General features: G+C 33.1%; 1 protein-coding gene across 3 annotated transcripts; it reads left to right on the forward strand.

The window, feature by feature from the left end:
- The first annotated feature begins 1,408 nt into the window (after nt 1-1,408).
- Nucleotides 1,409-10,015, forward strand: LOC117914581 (myosin-binding protein 3). Of its 3 annotated transcripts, XM_034829963.1 has the most exons (6): nt 1,409-1,520; nt 1,610-2,498; nt 4,078-5,741; nt 5,991-6,117; nt 9,302-9,366; nt 9,597-10,015. In XM_034829963.1, exons 2-4 carry the CDS (start codon nt 1,784-1,786, stop codon nt 6,003-6,005), a joined length of 2,394 nt encoding a protein of 797 aa, XP_034685854.1. In that variant the 5' UTR covers nt 1,409-1,520; nt 1,610-1,783; the 3' UTR covers nt 6,006-6,117; nt 9,302-9,366; nt 9,597-10,015. The 3 variants fall into 3 exon arrangements, with proteins under 3 accessions (XP_034685854.1, XP_034685853.1, XP_034685855.1); XM_034829962.1 differs by lacking the exon at nt 5,991-6,117 and having other exon boundaries at nt 1,410-1,520; XM_034829964.1 differs by lacking the exon at nt 5,991-6,117 and having other exon boundaries at nt 1,410-1,520; nt 1,610-2,435.
- The last annotated feature ends 9,541 nt before the right edge of the window (nt 10,016-19,556 follow it).

Below are 19,556 nucleotides of genomic sequence, written 5' to 3' on the forward strand. Positions count from 1 at the left end.
TAAGAGAGCCTTTCCCATGCAAGTTAAGGGCTCAAGAATGGGTTGGAATTGGTCCCCCACTTTGGCCTAACCCATTCCCTCTTTGTAAGACAATTAAAAGGCCTCTCATATGCTACAATTACATGAGTTTTAAGTCCAAAAGGGTGGCCGCAAGTGGTGAGGCCATATGGGGCCCTTGGTAGTGCCCTTGATGGTGATTACATGTGCTAAAATATCACTTATGCTTCTTAAATTTATTCCTTAAGAAAATGACCTCCAAAAATTCTAAAAGTTGGTTAGATTTAAGTTTGGAAAGAAAAGAATCCAACAAAATTTGTTTCAACTCGAATGAACATGTCTAACCTCTTTTACCACTTCAAAACATTTTACTTGTTGGACATGATCAACACCCAAGAACTCCTTACAATTTCAATTTTTTGGTCAAATTCGCCCTTCATTCTTGCATCCAAGATGTCCCATGAGGATTTCAAGATCCTTTTATTCAAGAAATATAGCTACTAACATAAAAAACTCAAAAAAAGCTAAAGAAAAGTGGGCATACACAAGATGACATACAATTGCCTTGTTAAAGAAAGTTTTTAATGATATACTCAAGCATTGGTATCTATTTTGACAGCCTATTTAGATAGCAGGTTTCGTCTTACCATTATTGCTTCCTTTTACTCCTCTCATTATGTGTAGCTCTTATCACCACTTTCCATTTTTTTTTTATCACTCTTTTTTTTCAACTTTGTTAAAATTCACATATCATTTAACCTCCACCAACTTTTCAAAAATGCATTTTCTTCTAATTCTTTTAAAAACTTTTGAATTTCCTTTGTTGTTGCTTTAAAACACTCAAATGTACACAGTAACTCCAAAAGAGCACTTAAAATGTATTTAGTTGAGAAAACATGTTTAATATTAATACTCAAAAGAATTTTTTAAAAAATAATTTTTGCTGCAGAAAAGATGTATTTTTGAGTGTTAATCAGTTAGGTTGGTAGGAACTCATTTCATTAAGTAGTCCCACTTTTACCTATTTGATCATAAAAGTATGTATTTTAGGCCATCGGTGTCATATTATCCTTTTATAAAAATAAAGTTTTAATTGATAATTGAGGTTCTACGTTAAAAAAATAAAGTTATGATAATTAAGATTTGATTTTTTAAACTAAAGTCTGAGTCGATAATTGAGATTTTAACTTAAATTAATGATATGGTTCCTATAGATAATAAAATTTTCATTTTAAATATAAATTTGGTAAAATGGTTAAATTTAATTTTAATTACGTTAGAATAGTGGATCGACCTTGTTTACTTTTTGATTCTTTTATGAGATGTCGAGACGTGAGGTACTGGAATCAGGAATGTTGACTACAAAGTGGGTGGCCCCAAATGCAACGTCGGATGGACTGGGGGAAATATAAAGCACGGCATATGGACGAACTCGCTCTCTTTCTGGGCGCTTACGTGACAAGGATTGAATCGGAGGGGAGTGATTTCAATTTTCAACAAACACTCGGCGGCCTTCCTTCGTGGTATTAACCTCTTGTCCTGTTCTTACACCTTAATTTCATTTCCTTCCCGGGAATTTTCATTTCCTTTCCTCTTTGGTTTCTGACAACAGGGAAAGAAATTTTGCTTTTACCCCAACTGAAAGCTTGTAAGTGGGGGTGGAGCTGTGGAGCTGTGGAGCTGTGGAGCCAGGAGGTTTGGTTGATTCGGACTGGCCATTTGTTTTATTTCACTGCAGTTTGTTCGTGACCCAAGGGAGGGTTGGAAATAAGATTTGGGGCAGGGGATGGCTTGCCAGGAGATTCATTCGTGGACCTTTGGTGGATTGGTGGGCGCCTATCTTGATCTCGCTATAGCCTATCTTCTACTGTGTGGATCAACTCTTGCCTTTTTCGCCTCTAAGTTTCTGAGCTTTTTTGGCTTGTGTTTGCCATGCCCTTGCAACGGCTTCTTTGGCAACCCAAATGGAGACAATTGCTTGCAAAAGTTTCTTGTTGATTACCCAACTGAGAGGATCTCTTCCGTTCAATTGTGCGTGAAGAGCAAATTCCCCTTTGATTCGGTGCGGGCAAATGAAGGGAGTCCCCATCCCAATTGGAAGTTGCTGAAAGGGAGAAACAGTGATGATGGGGATGTTGGATTGGAAGGTGAAGCCTCGTGTAGCTCGTTTTGGGATGTGATGAGATCCCCTGATATAGCTGGGAAAGACTCAATTTCAAGAAATGGATCCTGTGGAGTGATGAACACGCCGGCTTTGAAAGAAGGAAAGTCCGATACGAAGGGGAAAAGGGTTAGCAATCAGAGGCCCAAAACAGGTGTTCGGCGCCGTCGGAGAAGTGCAGTTGATCATGGGAAGTTTTCTTCAGTTTCATCATTTGATCCTCCACGCTTGGATGCACCAAGTGGTCTTCGGGCTCCTTCTAGTGTCAGTGAAACAGGTGAGGCATTTGTTGGAAAAACCTTGGTCCCTGATGCTTCCGGTGGGGAGGATGGTTTTCAGGGCAAGTATACCTTTCGCTCTCTAGATTTTTAGCCAATTAGTCTAATTTTTAACCAGATGCAACTGGTCAGATTTAAGACTCTGTGTGTGTGCTTACTTAGAAATAAAACAGAAATAAAATACAAATGACTATAATTGCTTAGAAGCAATGACCAAGTTTTTACTACAGAGGGTTTAAGAACCTTATATATATATATATATATAACCGAGGAACCTTCTATCACCAAGCCCTTAGAACACTCCATGGGGACCCAAACCTTGGGGTGCTAACCACCCCACAACAACCAATACCAGGTAAATGCAGGGTATCATTAGTGGCAGGATTCAAAATCAGGATCATGTGTGACTTACTAGGACCACACTTCCAATTGTTCGTCATGACCAATGAGGCTACCTTAGAGGGTGAGGGTTTAAGAACTTGTATGGTTAATATTATGGAATTTGAGAGTAAAAATGGTTGGGAAATATACTTAGTAAGGATATCAATGAGAGAGGTGGTATATGATCACTATTCCCTTGCACATTCTTGGCTAATGCATTTGAAAATTTGAATGCTACCTGATGGTTCCCTGTTCAATATCCACAAGAAATAGGCATGGGTAGCCTCCATGGGTACTCTAGAACTCTTGGAAAATGAATCACAGATTTGGTGAATGGACGATGGATTTTGCCTCAAGAATAGGTCTGGAGGAGGTAGGTTAAAGTGACTCTCACTTTCACTTCAAAGTTATGTTGACCTTAGCTTGAGCCTTGAATCATTTTCCATGAGGCCTTTTTCAAGAAGTGACCCTTAGATACTTGAAAACTTGATGGTAGCAGATTAGTGCATTATGTGCTGCTGACGTCAAGATAGACAGTTTGAGCCTTAGTCATTTTCTTTGTGGCCTCAAGAAGTGAGCCTTAGATGCTTTTCACAACAATGTTGAGCAACGATTATCTTTAATTTTGGCTCTCTCTCTCTCTCTCTCTCTCTCTTGAGCCTTGTATCATTTTCTTCTTAATCATATTCTTTGAGTATCAACCCAAAATTTAAAATATTCATAGTCAAAACATTGTTTTGACAAGCACCTCAGGCTTACTTCTTGAGGCCTATCTTCGTTAAGGTATTAAGAAGTAATCCTTAGATGCTTTTTAAAACAATATTTTGAACAAGAATTATTTTTAATTGTGGGTTGATATGTCGTACCTTTCATGGATCTCTCTCTCTCCCTCCCTCCCTCCCTCTCTTGCCTTGAATCATTTCTTTGAGCTCTCATGAAGTAAGCCTTGGATGCTTTTCAAAACAATGTTTTAAACTAAAATTATTTTGACTTTTGGGTTGATATTTTACACCTTACATGGAGGCTTCCAATGTATGATCTCTGTTTGAACCTTGAATTATTTTTTATGAGGTCTCAAGAAGTAAACCTTGGACGCTTTTCAAAAACAATGTTTTAAATGACAATGGTTTTTAATTTTGTGTTGATATGCTATACCTTATGTGGAGGCTTCTAATGTATAAGTGCATGCTTTCTCTATCTCTCTCTCTCTTATTTCTGATGATGTATTCTAATGCTGCTGTTAATGGTATGTGCTTTTAGATGAGTTGGTTCCCATTCTTATTGATTTGGGAGAAAGAGCCCTACATGGCATTAAGTTGAATGAACACATTGATGAAGATAGGCCCTCAGAGAAGGATGCATCATCTGCTGAAGAGGTGAACTGCAATGCACGAGGAAAGCTATCATTTAATAGTAACACAGAAAATACAGTTAAAGTCTTGGAACAAGCCCTTGAAGAAGAGCATGCTGCTCGTGCTGCTCTGTACCATGAGCTCGAGAAAGAGAGAAGCGCTGCTGCAACTGCTGCAGATGAGGCTATGGCTATGATATTGCGTATCCAAGAGGAAAAGGCATCAATAGAAATGGAAGCTCGGCAATTTCAGAGAATTATAGAAGAAAAATCTGCTTATGATGCTGAAGAAATGAACCTTCTGAAAGAAATTCTTCTAAGGAGAGAAAGGGAGAAACATTTCTTGGAGAAGGAAGTTGAAGCCTATAGGCAAATGATGTTCTCTGAAAATGATCTAGTAGAAGGTAATACGCATGATATAGTTGATACACCAGAACAGAGGCCCATTTCTTCTCTTTATTTAAGTGAGGACCCAGTATTGATGCTGCGGCGGATTAGTGAATCTATTGATAAAGAGGAAAAGGTAAAAGATGCAGATAGATGTTCTGTTTATGAATCAACATCTATAGAGATGAAATATCCTACCCTTGCTTTTAGTAAAGAATTACCTATTCCTGATTGGGAAGAAGATGCAGACTTGTCAAAAGGAGGGGAGATTCATGTGAAGCCAAACGTTGGCAAACACCATTCACATAAATCAGGACTTAATGGTAAGTGCAATGAAGAGTTTCAAGAGAAGGGAATGTTACCAGTGGATGAGAATCAATGTGCTCAGAAAAGAGGGGTGCAGAAACTAGGGGCATGTTCACAGTTATATAGGTCAAGCAGTTCTCAAGAAAATTCTTCTCTTGAGAAAGCTAGTGCCCCAATAGGTGAAGACCAAAAACAAAGTGATGAAATCAAATTATTTCAAGGAATTATATCAAAGACAACCAAAACTCATGCTGAAGCTGAGATGCATGTTCCACATGATGGTGAAGATCTGGACAAGCTCGGAAAGACTGCAGATCACGAAAGCAAAGATCACTGTTGCTCAGCATTTGATATTGAGCCTCGTGTTCATGATGTTCATGTCATTGATCATGAATCTAATCTGTGTAATGAGGCAAATGAAAGCAAAATTGAACAGACTCCAGATATTCCTGCAAAACTTGACCCCCCTGTTGAAGCTTCTCTGATTCAAAGGATTGGTATTGTTTGTGATTTTCCGATGATGAGCACATTGGAAAGTGAAACAAATAATGACCAAAGCTTTTCAGACATAACTAATGGGTTGCCACCACTGGGTGGTTCACGAGGAAAAGCTTTGCTTTCTGATATGCGGAGACATTCTATCTCTTCAGTTGATAATGAAAGGTTGAAGATTGAAACTGAAGTTGAGAGGCTCCGAGAAAGGTTGAGGATTGTGCAAGAAGGAAGAGAGAAGCTCAACTTCTCTGTGGAGCATAAGGAGAGGGAAAATATTCAATTGCAACTTTTGGAGGATATAGCAAGCCAGCTTAGAGAGATTCGGCAGCTAACTGAACCTGGGAAGGCTGTACGCCAGGCTTCTTTGCCTCCTCCATCTTCTAAGGTGCGGTGTTAAGAGTTTTTATTAATCACTTTATGCATGTATATCAAATGTATAAAGTAGCATATATGCCTATATCTAATTCTTGTTTCTCGATTTGAAATTTATCTTCAGATGATTTTGATAGGGCCAAATTTCCATGAGATCATTCTTGAACTGCATTTTAGTGCATTTAGTCATTTTAGTGCATATTAAACTCAGCAGTGAGCTAGATCTTGTAGCCAAATATATTCTTTCTGCCCTCTTATGCAGGAGATGACAGGTTGATGTTTCAATGTCGATGTTACATGGATGCTTCAAACCATATGAAGTTTGTGTGTCAGACATGATATGACATGGGTCATGACAAGGTTTCTGGATATGGATATGTGTCCAGCAGGTGTGTTAAAAATAGAAAAAGAAAGATTCCTAGTTCATTCTATGTAACCTTGAACTCATACTGGACATCCTACCATGGTTTTTTGCTTCAATTTGACCTAAGACTTAGAATAAGAAAAAATTGGAAATTGAGTTATTTAATTGTGTCCACGCGCCATAAGATCTTGGGAATGAACAAATCTGAAGCCTTGACATGTAAACATACCAACACTGCACGCTTGTACTCTAGTCTAGGTAACACAGCTCAGTGGAGGCTTTTTCACTCAGTAGAGTGCCCCAGTGGGCTTTAGCCTAATTGATAAAATCTGGATGAAATTTCTGCAAATTTTTCATTTCAGCATATGGAAATGTTTGCTATACATTCTCCATTTGATGTTATAGAAGGGATACTTGTGGGGGCTAGATTGATTTAAACAATTATAGAGTTGTTTGGACATTTCTTTATAATGGTTATATGTCCTGAAGCATTTCATCCTTTTATTCTTCACAACTTCTCATTTTTCCTTTAATAGACAAGAAATGATGTTGGTTAAATCTTCTGCCTAACTTTGAATAACTGCCTCATTTTCTTCACTTGAAATTTATGCTCAATTGTCGTTGACCTTATTGTTCACAATTAACAACCTTTATTTGCATTCATGCATGTAAAATTAAAATGATTGTAGTCACAGCTGTTTCTCCAAGCCCTACTGTTTGTAATGCAACTGTATGAATCAGAAATATAAGAAAAACTTGATATTTGGGAAAATGAGTGCATTACCCTAAACCACTTTGACCAATATATATATATATATATATATATATATATATATATATATATATATATATATATATATATTTCCCCTCTTTTCATGGAATTCAAAATGTTGGTATCAAATCCAATGTCTTCTTAGGTTTCTTGGATGCAATACCAGCACCTTTACCCTCATTAAGCACCTCTGATACATTTCTTTGCTGTAACTAAACCACCCTTACCAATACATAGATGTGCTTCACTTTTCATGGATTTCAAGATGCTAGGATCTTATCCTAGAAAGTTGTGAAGATTTAAAGAGATATTAGTAGTTAAGGGCATCAGGGAGAAAACATCCGTATTGACTGATGATGTTTTTTCACTTGAAAGAAGATGTGGCTTTAGCATTGTAAACTAGTTGATTGGAATCGAACTCTATCTTGATTAACTTTATTTGTACTCTTTCTTTTATGTTAAGCAAATTCAACAACACCAGAAGGGGGGCACAAATCCAAGTATAAAGGAAATAAAAAGGCTACCCTCCAATTAAAGCACTCCCAGACCTATTAAATAAAAAGGTAGACTGTATCATCAATAGAGGACACAGTCGACAAGCACAGGAATCATAGAGCAAGGTCCTTCGGTTTCTTCCATGGGGTTGCAACCCCCATGTACAATCCTCAAATATTATTCCTTCCATAAGCACCATAGCAAGCACAGTATGGCTGTTCTTCATGCTTTCTTCCTGCCTTTTCTGACAGACTTCCAATGCCATCTTAACAATATTCCACACACCATTTGCCAACAAAATGCATAAGATTATAAGTCAGACATGATTGTGCAATCACCCTCCTTTTCCTTCTTGTGCTTGTAACACCTGTTCAGTCTGGTGCACCATCTGCATTTGCTCGTTAATTGTTGATATCTTATTCCAAATTGCCATTCTGGTGAAGAACTCTATCTTTGATGAAGTGGAAGGACCTGAAACATCCTTTGGCAGAAACCTCTACATCACTAAAACATTATTTGGCCGTCCATTTAGTATACAGGATGAATTCTGATGATAGGACCTTAAAATAATTAAGAGGTAGTACAGTTCAGACTTGGAGGAACTGCCAAACCCCCTGAAACGGTTGCCTTTGTTTGACCCAACTGGTGGATTTTTCCAGTTAGTTCCCAATGTCAAAATATTGTGTGAATGGCCAAATACCTTGGCCTTGAGTTTTGTATATTATATATAGACTTTACAAGGATGCTATACATGGAAAGCAAATAAAAGCAAATAAATTCTCGCATGATTCTAACCCTATACATGTAAACTATAATCTATCAAATAATGTATGCTAACTGTACAGAATAATAAATGGAGAAATAAGGAAACAATTGTGGGCTAAAATAAGAAAAGAAGTGTGGACAGCAAAGCTGTCCTTTGACACCCAAGCCTAGCAAATTCAATTTGTATTTTCTATTTTATATGTTATGAGATATTTTTGACAACTTTTAACATGATATAAAAAATTATATGCATCAAATTAATCCAATAGGTTGTGTTTATATATTGTTAATATTTCTGAAGATCTTTTCAATGTAATTAGGTTGTGGGCTGTTTCCTGTCCTATTTCCTAGTAAATGGGCTGGGTGGTTTTGAAACTTGCCGAAGCCCAATTGAACATAATCAATTGCTTTAGGCTTAAAACATAATTTTAAATGGCAAGAAGCAAAGGCAAAGGGTTTTTTTTTCCCCATCTGTTGAGGTCAAACTGCTGTTGACTTAATTTGGGCAGATTCCATTTCTGATAAGGATTCAGGTTAGGGAATTTCAACCTGGGGTTGATTTTTTGGGGACTACATTTTGGTGCACTCTAGTCATGTTGTCTCAATCTCCCTGCGGAACCCACTGGTTTCTTTTTTATTTTGGAGTTATACAGAACCTTATTAAGCTTCCTGTTAAGCTTCTTGTTGGTTTTATGTACCATGTAATTTTGTACTTATTGTGTAAGTTTCTGGTTTAGAAGTTTTGGGTCTATATAAGAAATGAAAAGAACAATTGGTATCTTGTTATTTAGTTTCACTTATTTTCAGGTCATAGTTAGTAAATCCACTTTGTCTAGATGAAGTAAAATTACTCAGAGTTATCTTCCCTTTTCTGTGGGCATTCAGATTCTTCCTTGACCACTTCTTTTTTGCATCCCAATCATCCATGTGACAAGATGTAGTTTTCATAACTGGAAGCTAAGAAATGTTAGATGGATTTACTTCTAAGACAAATTAGACAGTAAAGTTAAGTTTGCAAGTCATGCAAGTTGTTAGCCTTGTTAAGTGTTGGAAGGACTTTGGTGCGACAGGAAGTTAGAATCACCGTCTCCTTTCCTAATGGTTTTTAGTTTTGATGGTTTTATTGTCAATTTAAATGTTATAATTGTTGCTAATCAGCCAGAGCTTATTTTTTCAGGTTATGTCAAAGAAAAGGCGCTGGCGAAGTACATCCTTAGGAGTGCATCAAAGCACTTAAATCAGGTAAAACTATTACTTATACACCAACAGAGCTGGTTGTGTTGTGTTGACTACCTTAAATGCTTGAGAACTTTCTTGTACTTGGAATCATTTACAAGAAAGATGGTTAGCACTTGAGCATTCTGTTTCTTTTTGTTACTTGGGAGTTCACTTACATGGGCTTTGGTTGTATTAGTATTCTACAGTCATTTTTCTTGACATTAATTTCTGTGGACATACAAACTGTGCTGTAGAACTCCTCTGGAGAGCCTTACCTGAGCCTTCAAACAGCATGTCTATCATTGAGACTGGATGAAGTTGCGACTTAATCATTAACAGGAGATGGTAGGATTGCAGTTGTAAAGTTAATGAGCAGCATAGTTTGTGAAGAGTTCTAGCCAGGTAGCTACCCCTCAGGAAGTTGGTTTATCTTGATTCTTGTCTTTCTTATTAGCTGGGTAATCTCTTAGACAATAGTGGCAGCCAAGTACATTGCATCTTGAGCTGCATTTACTCTGTACTTGTATTGATTCAGTTCCCGTGCTTGTACATATCTAGTTGGATAAAGTCAGGAGACAATGAAATAATGGATGAATAAAAGTAATATGAGGCAGTTTTAGGTTGTACATAATACTTATTATTATTATTATTATTATTGTTATTATTGTTATTATTACTATGTTGGGAATAATTTTTTGAACACTTGTGAAAAATAAATGGGTTGTTTGGGTATGTCTCACATTAATCTTTCTGTTGGAGACGAGAAAAAACAGAAAACAGTTGAAATAACCTGTTCCAGTGTTGCTAAAGAAGAGAGAATTTCTAAACCTGTTTGGTTTTACACTTGGAAACAAACGGTGTTTGAAGAAACAGTTAAAAAGGGATGCTTTCAGAGAACACTACATTGTCTGAAAATTGTTGTGTTGTGTTGTGTTGTTTGTTTGTTTTAGGGAAGGATTGTTGACAAGTGTGGTGTTGGTAGAAATGGCCAAATGGAAATTACAATGCCACACTTACATTCTGAAAGGAGTATTCATAAAGCATGAAGATGTTCATTGTTTATATGTGGAAAGGGAGGAGGAGAAAAGAGCACTTTTGAACTGCCATTCTTGTGCCTTCTCCTGCCCAAAAAGGAGTTCAAGGCAGAAATGAGGTTCCAGCAATCAATGCTCCCTTAATGGGCATATACTTCTTTCTATGTTTAAAATGAATCAGGCTTTGTTAAAAGCATTTTTGTTTTCAAGTGCTTCAGTATATAATTCAACACCTTGGAGCACTGAAAAGCTGAGGTATTATTATCAAACTTGTTACCCCTCCGGCAAGTGCTTTAATCATACTTTAACAATTAAAGAAAAAAATAATATTTGGTTAAAAGGGTTAAAATACCGTTGAAATTGGAAATATAATCTCTTTTATTCATTTTTACTAGAAATGATCCATTTTAGGCACTTTCACCGTACTTTATTTCCTTTAAAATTGTCATTTTTCTCCCGTTCTTACTCATTTCTCGATACCTAGTTCTCTCCAAGTTCATGTTTTCTCTTTTTGATCTATGAAGTCCAAATCCTAGACCAGAGATCAATGAGTAAAGAAAGATTGAAGTGTTATCCATTTTAAAGCCATAAAGCAAAGTTCTCTCCTTCTTCTTTCTTCCCCAATATCCTTAACATTCTTCTTTTCATTTTTTCTTTTTTTCTTTTTTTTTTCTTTCTAGTTTTGAGTTTTTTGCAATTTCATTTGAACTACTACTGTTGAAGATATAAGATCAAATAGAAAGTTATCATTGACTAAATCTCTACTCCAACTTTGTTGGAGTCAAGTCTTGTTATTTAAATTTTGGGGGAAATTATTATATGAAGTGGGTTGGGTATGATAATGACCAAGGTTATCTACTTTGATAATTCCTAGGCAGAATAGGACAAAAGAGAGAATTCTCGCCAACTCCATTCCGTACAAATATGGGTTGAAATACCGTGAATGTCTTTCGACCAAAAGCTTTTAAATTCAAAGCATTTTAAACATTTTACCTTTTCTTGTTATGACATTTAAGGTGTGTGGCCCCATCTTAGTTGTAATCATTAACAACTCAATTTTTAAATCAAAATTTTGGGTTTTAAACCCTTTCAATTATTATATATAATAATTGTATAATTTGTTATTTAAAACCAAATTACTTTTAAGAAATATTTTCAAAATAACATCTAATGTATTTTTCTACATATTTTTATTTTTATTCTAATTTTTAATTTTATTAGAAACAAAACAATTTTCATAATTATGTAATAAGAATGATGAATTATATATCTATCCATCTATCCATATATATATATATATATATATATATAGATATATATATAATTTTAAATTGATAAATCATGTTTTTGTATTAAGTTCTAGGAAGATAGAAGGTTTACTTTTTCACTTGGATTGTTTAAACATAATAAGAAAATGATAGAGAATGTTTAATTGTTTTTTACTTTTTATAATAAAATTATTTTTAAAAATTATATAACTTTTCTATTTTTTTTCCTTTACACAGTGTTTTTTTCTTAATTTATATATATATATTTTCAATACATTGAGTGGACTGTGTTAACGCTTATGATAATATCAATGAGGTATAAACAAGATCTCTAAGACTATTGTTTTTATTATAAAATACAAGTATGACAAAAATATATTATAATTATAATATAAATATACTTATATTATAATACATTACAATAAAATCTAATTGGAAAATTTTTGAACTTTTTTATAAAAGTAATAGTTTCGAGGTTGTAGTTTTTTTTTTAATATATAAAAGTTATTAAATAATTTTAATGCATTAAATGAATGATGTTAATACATTGATATCATGTGTTAGTAACAATATCAATTAGTTATAAATAGACATTTCTAGAATTATTAATTTATTGCTTTCATCCTAAAATATAGGTATGATATAAATGTATTATACTTATAATACAAATATACTAACATTATAACGTCATTTAATTTACTTTTTTTTTAAAAAAATTCACATACCATATTACCAAATAAATAGTTGTTTATTATTCAATTGATAAGTGCTCATGAAAAATAATTGTTCCTTCTATTAGGGTAACAAAGTTTTTTGTTGTATTATATATATATATATAATGACATAATAACCTTAAGTTATGGTGTTTATTTAAGAAATATTAATTAACTTTTTTTTTTACTCGATTCTCTAAAAAATCTCAAATTTTTTTGAAAAAAAAAAACTTGAAAAAAAAGTGTATTTCAAATAATTTAATTTCTTATAATAAAATAAGAAAATATTATATAGTTTTTTATTTTAAATTTTTATAATTTTTTCTTTGACCAATATATTCCGAAGGAGTAACAAAAAAATAACAAATTTATTAAATATACTATATTGATGTGATAATATAAAATAATTTATGACGTTATTTCAAAATAATAAACTAGATTAATAATGCACAATTTATTAGATTATTTTTATGGAAATTTTAACTTTCAATTGGACTTATCATTTGCAAGTTCATTCAAGTAAATAATAAAATTATCTTTACCTTTTACTTTTCTAAGTAAAACTTTGTTAAATAGCAGGTTCATTATTCAAAAGTGAAAAACAATGTTTTAGGTCACGAGATATGCATTATTGATTAACTGTATTTATCATCATGATAAATTTATTTATGAATAATATAGAAAACCACATTCAAAGGTAAAATTATTTTATGATAAATTTAAATATTTTTATAATCATACTGGTCATTGAATCAGAAAAGTTATCGATTCACGGTTCCCAATGGTTGAACTACAATCAAACTGGTGATGTCATAAATATATAATTTATATTTTATTAAAAATAAAAATAATTTTAATATATATATATATATATATATATATATATATATATGAAATTAAATTTTTTAATAACATTTCATTTTTTTTTATATAAATGTATTACTATGTCAAATTTTGTTAAATAGAATATGTATCATATTTAAATATAAAAAGAAAATTATAATATTTAATTTTATCCATGTATCTACTATCTATGCATTTTATTATTTTAAAATTTTAAAAATTATTATATTAATTAATTCATATTATTTTTTTATTTATTGTTAATAATTATTATAAAAATAAACATGAATATAAACAGAAGGCACTATATTATAAAATTTTGAAAAGAGCATTAATATAATATGTAACAATATACTTGTTAAAGGAATTGTGTTGCATGGTGGTTGTTTTGTCATTTTGAGAACCTTAGAACCCAGGTTCAAATGCTTTCCAAGACAAAATTTTCTTTTTATAATCACATCAGAACATCACAAACCTTTTGAGTTGTATAAATTAGCTGCACTTATAGGTACTAGCTATAAGGGTTGTACGCTTCTTGGGCATTGGGCTAAGAAGGAGAGTTTGGGTCGTTTGGGCCAAGTGAAGAGGAAAGTCCAAGATGATTTTGGTCAAAACCAAATATTGAACAACTTAGGTGGTGTTTGTTTTTTTTACTTTTTACTAAAAGCATTTTGTTTTCAGAATTTAGGTTTTTTATTTTTTTATTTTTTTCATAACTAATTATAAATTTTTTCCTAAATAGAAAAAGTCAAAATATGTAGTTTTTTATAAATAGAAAAAACAACATATTAGTTTTTTTTTTTTTTTTACTTTTTAATACTTAATAGAAATAAAATTCTACAAAAACAAACAACTTAATATTTAACACTATTAAGCATTAAGGTTCTATTTAGAATTAAGTAAAAAAACAAACACCACCTTAATTTAATTAGTCTCTCAAAATCCTTTTAATTTCACGTTAATATAAAGAAAAGTTTAGATTGTTATTGGAAGAAGGGATGGCAATGGGGCGGGTTTTTTCGGGTACCCGCCCCGCCCCGTCCCTAATGGGACAAGGTTAAATTTAAATAAACGGGCTTGGGACGGGTTTGGAAATTGTTTAAAAAACCCGGGGCGGGTTCGGGTATTGCCCCACCCCAACCCGCCCCGCCCCGCCCCGATTAATGTTTCTTTTATTCACTCTTCCACCGTTCTGGGTATGGCTTCCTGTCGCCGAAAACCAAAGAGCACTAGCTCTTCTCCATTTTTTGGTTTCCCTCACCTCATATTCTTCCATTACTATCGATTGAGATAATCTGTTCATTGAAATTTCCTTCCCGCCCTTTTAGAAATCTACTATTATCATCATGTCTACTTCTAAGACTCACCGGAGAGAACACGAAGAGAAGAACCTAAAGGGGAAGTTGGCCCAGAGATCGTTGTCGTTCTACTCCGGTATTCCGATGACTATAGCCCCGTAGGCAGAGCTTTGCCGTCCAAAGACCTTGCTGGACCTGCTCTCAGGTAGGAGTGTCTCTGGACTGTCCCCGAAGGGAGGGCCACGGTTGACCAAGTTGCTGCTCAATCTCACCGTTCAGAAGAGTTTAGGGCCAGTCCAGGTTGTGATGTCGCCAGATTCAATAGTCAGAGATCTGATCGCAGCGGCACTGTGGCAGTACGCGAAGGAGGGGCAACGGCTGTTTTAGTTATGAATTCAAAAAAAAAAAAAAACGGGGCGGGGCGGGGCAGGTATCCCCCCCCCCCCCCCCCCCCCCCCCCCCCCCCCCCCCCCCCCCCCCGTTTAATTTTTTAAATGGGACGGGGATGAGATTTGTTTTGAATAAACGGGGCGGAGTTGGGATGGGGGCAACCCGTCCCGAACTTGCCCCGTTGCCATTCCTAATTGGAAGGACTGCTCTTTTTGCGTAAACTACTTTGCTCTAAAGAATCCTCTCTTCTCCTTGCGAGTAAGTTGGAATTCTAATTCATTTTATATTTTAGAATTTATATCACATAGACGAACGAGAGCAAGCCAATGTTTTCAAGTCATCCTTTTAAATTAATACAATTCAAGAGATTTTGAATAAAGGTCATATAGGGCTTACTCTCAAAAACTAGTTAGAAGGAAAAGTGAAAATGAACATTTTGTGGTGGAAAAAGGTCATTTTTGAATTTTATATTACTTTTTAAGGGTCTTATTTAAATGTTGTAGAATATTTCATATTTGTGTATATAGAAGTTTAAATTTCTACTATTTTTTAATTAGTTAAATATAATTTTGAATTACTTTAAAAAGTGTGGATTATCAATTTATATGAAATTGTTTTTACAAGTTTTCAAGTGTAGTCGATGGCTAGTTGATGACTAAAACTTTTTTATTCTTAGTTTATGTTGACTAACTTAATAAGTTGGCAAGAGTAACAATTTTGTTTTGTTGCTAAGTTAGTCATTAGAATTTTATTTGCATTTCCCAGCCAACTTAATCCATTGGCAATGGAGACAATTAGAATCCATTTGTTAGTCTATTGCTAAAAAAAATTTATTGGTGACAGAAAAACCTTATCGATAGATTTTCCCTGATTGCCATGTGTTGGGTTTACTTAATGGTAAATATTTATTTTGATAGTGTATAATGGCTATAAGTCAACATTCTTGTAGCAAAAAATAATAATAATAATAAAATAAAATAAAAAAAAATAAAATTTTATGATATATACAAGTCATTTTACAATAAAATTTGATACTTATGAAAATTTTCTCAATCATGTTTTTTTTCACTAATATGTCTTGGAAAATTAGTTTTCATGAATTCATAAAAATAAGAAAAATATTAGAAAGGATTCATTCTTGGTGAATATTAATGTTATGTTTGGTTCCAAAAAATACTATAGAAAGAAAAAAAATGTAAAGGAAAATGATTTTTTCATGTTTGGTTATCCTATGAAAAATATCAAAGAAAATCAAATATAATTAAAACTAATTAAAAAATTATGTATTTTTAAATTATTTAATTTTTATATTGATGAGTTAAAATAAATAAAATGAGTTTGAAGTAACAAAAAAAATAATTTATCAATTTTAATCTGTTTTTTTATTTTCCTTCACTTTTTCTTTCCTTCTACTTTTCCTTTATATTTTCTTTCTCTTGCATTTTTCTTTAAATTTGATGGGAACCAAACATATAAATAAAATTTAAAAAAAAAAAGTCATAAATGGACATGAAGAGGGCTTGAAAAATGTAAAGAACCATTTGGTTTGATATGAGCTCAAATTTTCGAGAAAAAAGAGGATATGAAAAGAGAGTCATTGAATGCTAGACTAGTAGAAAATGACAGTTCAAAGTGGATCAATTTGGATGAAAAACATTAATAAACATTAACAAAGATGGCGTTGAAGAATAGGGTTATGTTTTTCAGTGAGATATATCTAAACTAGATACAATGGATTGTTAATTGATTTTGAGAGATGGGTTGTTATGGATTGAAATAATACCTTGATGTGGAGCAGAAAAATTGGATTTAAATATGAGTTTTTTGATACATGAAGGGTAAGCCATGGAAAGGTGAATTCCACATGGAATTATGGCTTCACACATGATTTCTTATGAGGGTAAATTTTTTCACATATTTTCTTGACTCTTGGTTTTTGTAAAGTAGTTATTTAGGTAGTAGATTTGATACAAATCCCCATTTTATAAATAACTTTACTTTATGTGAATAGGTTTATGCATAGCTTCAGGGACTTGTAAAACTTTTGATACCTAAAATACCCCTTCAAAAATTTTTATCACCTTATAAGCCTAAAAAAAAACTTTCCAATAAATTGATGCTAACTTTTTAATTGACACTTATCCATAACGTTCCTCCAACAAAAACCTTCAATCACCATTTTTCCTTTTTGAGTTTCCACCATTGATTTGATTAACTTTTCAATTAACACCTACCCTTAAATTGGTGTTGCCTTTTCAATTGACACCTTCCTATAGCACCCCTTCAACAAATTTGTCTTTTGAGTTTTCACCTTTGATTCAATTAACAATAATTAATTCTCCTTATTGCATTGCCATTTGGAAAACCCTCAATGGTATGCATCCTTTTCATTCTCTATTTTTCTTTTTCTCTTTCCTTTATTCTAATTGTTCAGTTTCATTTCTATATATTTTCCTTTTTAAGGGCATTTTCTCTCATTTTATAAGTTTTCCTTTTTTTTTTTCATTTTTTGAAGGGTTTAAGGGTTTTCTAATTTTAAGGGATTGGTGCTCGCTCTTCTTTGTAGTTGTGATTTTTCTCTAATGCAATTGGTATTCACTCTTCTTTGTAGTTATGATTTTTCTTTAATGCTATTGGTGTTTCACTTTTTTTTTTTTTTTGTAGTTGTGATTTTTCTCTAATGTTACTACTAGGATAAAGCCCTTAAAAACATGACATAATGTAATAAACTCATGGTTTTTATTATTTACTTAATAAAGTTCTAGTTCACTTTTATCTATCCTTTTTCCATGCATTATATCTTGTAAACATTTTGGCATGCATCTTTTGCATTGTACATGATATGGGTGTATTAGGAGTTACATGAAAGATCCAAGTAATGGGTTTCTTGAAAATAGATGACTTGTTCACAATCGGTTCATGTGTCTAGGCAACCCATTAGAGGTTGTAGTGCATTACCTCCTAATTGGAAGGATGATTGGTCTTGGCTATTGGGATGGGCTTCTCATGGTGAGTGCACTTGTGTGTATGGTTGTATATTGGACATGACCTATAGTGAGTTATGACTTAAGGCTATCAAGTAGTCATGACTTTACCAAGTTGTTTTATTGTGTTGTCTCTTAACTTTGAGAGAATATTGAGTTTGTGCTGAAGTTAGTAGTGACTTTGACCTACAAGCGAGATCGTAAGTTGATCATATATTCCTTATGGTCACTATTGATGGAAATTGGTAGCAATATGTATTCTCAATAGAGGCACCATGATATCTCTTGGGATTGAGACAGTTTGTCCCTATGGACCTGCATTTTTCACATGCATCCCCACTCAATGGTAAGACTCATTATTATTGGTAAAAAAATAGTTTTGGAAAAGTTGGAGTCGCCACTTATTTTATTTTATTTTAAAAGGAAAAATGAAATAAGAAAGAAAACCCTAAAGAAATGACTCCATAGTTTTGGAAAAACAAGTCTTGAAAAACTCGAGTCTTGGTTCGGGGATCAGGTTACATATTGGGAAGATACCTCTAAGAGGTAGCACTCCTCTAAGCCTTAAAGAGGTCTCTAATGACTAAGTTGAGGGGAAAATGACAATTAATCAATTGATTGAAGGTACCTAGGTAGGCTAAGGTGATTTCAAAACTAGCATGCCAAAAAGGAAATCAAATCACAATCGCAAAAGAAGGTTAAGATGTGTACCTGGACTGTCTCTCAAGCGCTATCATAAGATATTAAAGTTAGCACAAAAATATAGCATACAACATGTATTTTATCATAACAAATCGAACAGACATCTAGACACCTAAGGATGGAATCAAACATAAATAAGACTCATAACAACATGCATGTTCATAAAATTCCAAAAAGTAAGTAATAAAGAGTGTACCTGGTCAGCATGCATAATTTATAAGATTCCTCCAAAAATACTAGAGTGGTTAGGACAAGTACAAATTATATAACATGTTCATTATGTCTAATATACAGTACCAAAGCCAAAATTGAGCCAAGGTAAGTCAAATGACTCCAAAAGCAGATAACAAATTCAAGCAAGGCACAAGATCATCAACATGTAATTAAAAAAGGGAGCATCACAAAACAATTTCTAAAAAAATGTCTCGGAGTGGAATTTAATTAAAAAAAATTCAAGAAACAATTTCTACACATCTAGAACAACATACCAAAAACCAAACACTCATTCAAATGATATATTGTAGTAAAGACACCCAAATGTTCTACAAAGTCTAGATTAAGTAAAAAAAAAGTGGCATGCATATATGATTTTTTTTTTAAAATAATAAGAGATCACATAAAATCTTAAGAAAAATCACATACATATTTCAAAGTGTCTATATCATAGAAAAAATGAATCTAGGGTTGGGTAGTACTCAAAAATATTTTTAAAACACTCCAGCTAATCAGATGTCTAGAATCTATCATGTACAGTAGGTACAATTTTGAAAAATCATATCTTCATAAAAAAATGCATATTTTTCAATATTTTATATGTCTAAAATCAATTTCAAGAAGTCTAGAATTAAAGAAAAATATCGAGTCAAATTTAAAGAGTCATCTATTATTTTATTTTTATAGAAAGATTTCGGGTATCCAGAATTAGGTGAAAACAGAGCCCTCTTAAAAACTCATTTATATCTTCTATTCCAGAATTGCTTTC

This window comes from Vitis riparia, chromosome 5 (genome assembly GCF_004353265.1).
Source record: "Vitis riparia cultivar Riparia Gloire de Montpellier isolate 1030 chromosome 5, EGFV_Vit.rip_1.0, whole genome shotgun sequence".
NCBI classification, from domain to species: Eukaryota; Viridiplantae; Streptophyta; class Magnoliopsida; order Vitales; family Vitaceae; genus Vitis; species Vitis riparia.

Excerpts from the sequence above, each read along its gene's own strand:
- LOC117914581 (XM_034829962.1), top strand. The coding sequence starts at position 1,784 with ATGGCTTGCCAGGAGATTCATTCGTGGACCTTTGGTGGATTGGTGGGC. Across the intron at positions 2,499-4,077 it reads TGGGGAGGATGGTTTTCAGG|ATGAGTTGGTTCCCATTCTT; the intron begins GCAAGTATACCT and ends ATGTGCTTTTAG. Across the intron at positions 5,742-9,301 it reads TGCCTCCTCCATCTTCTAAG|GTTATGTCAAAGAAAAGGCG; the intron begins GTGCGGTGTTAA and ends TTATTTTTTCAG.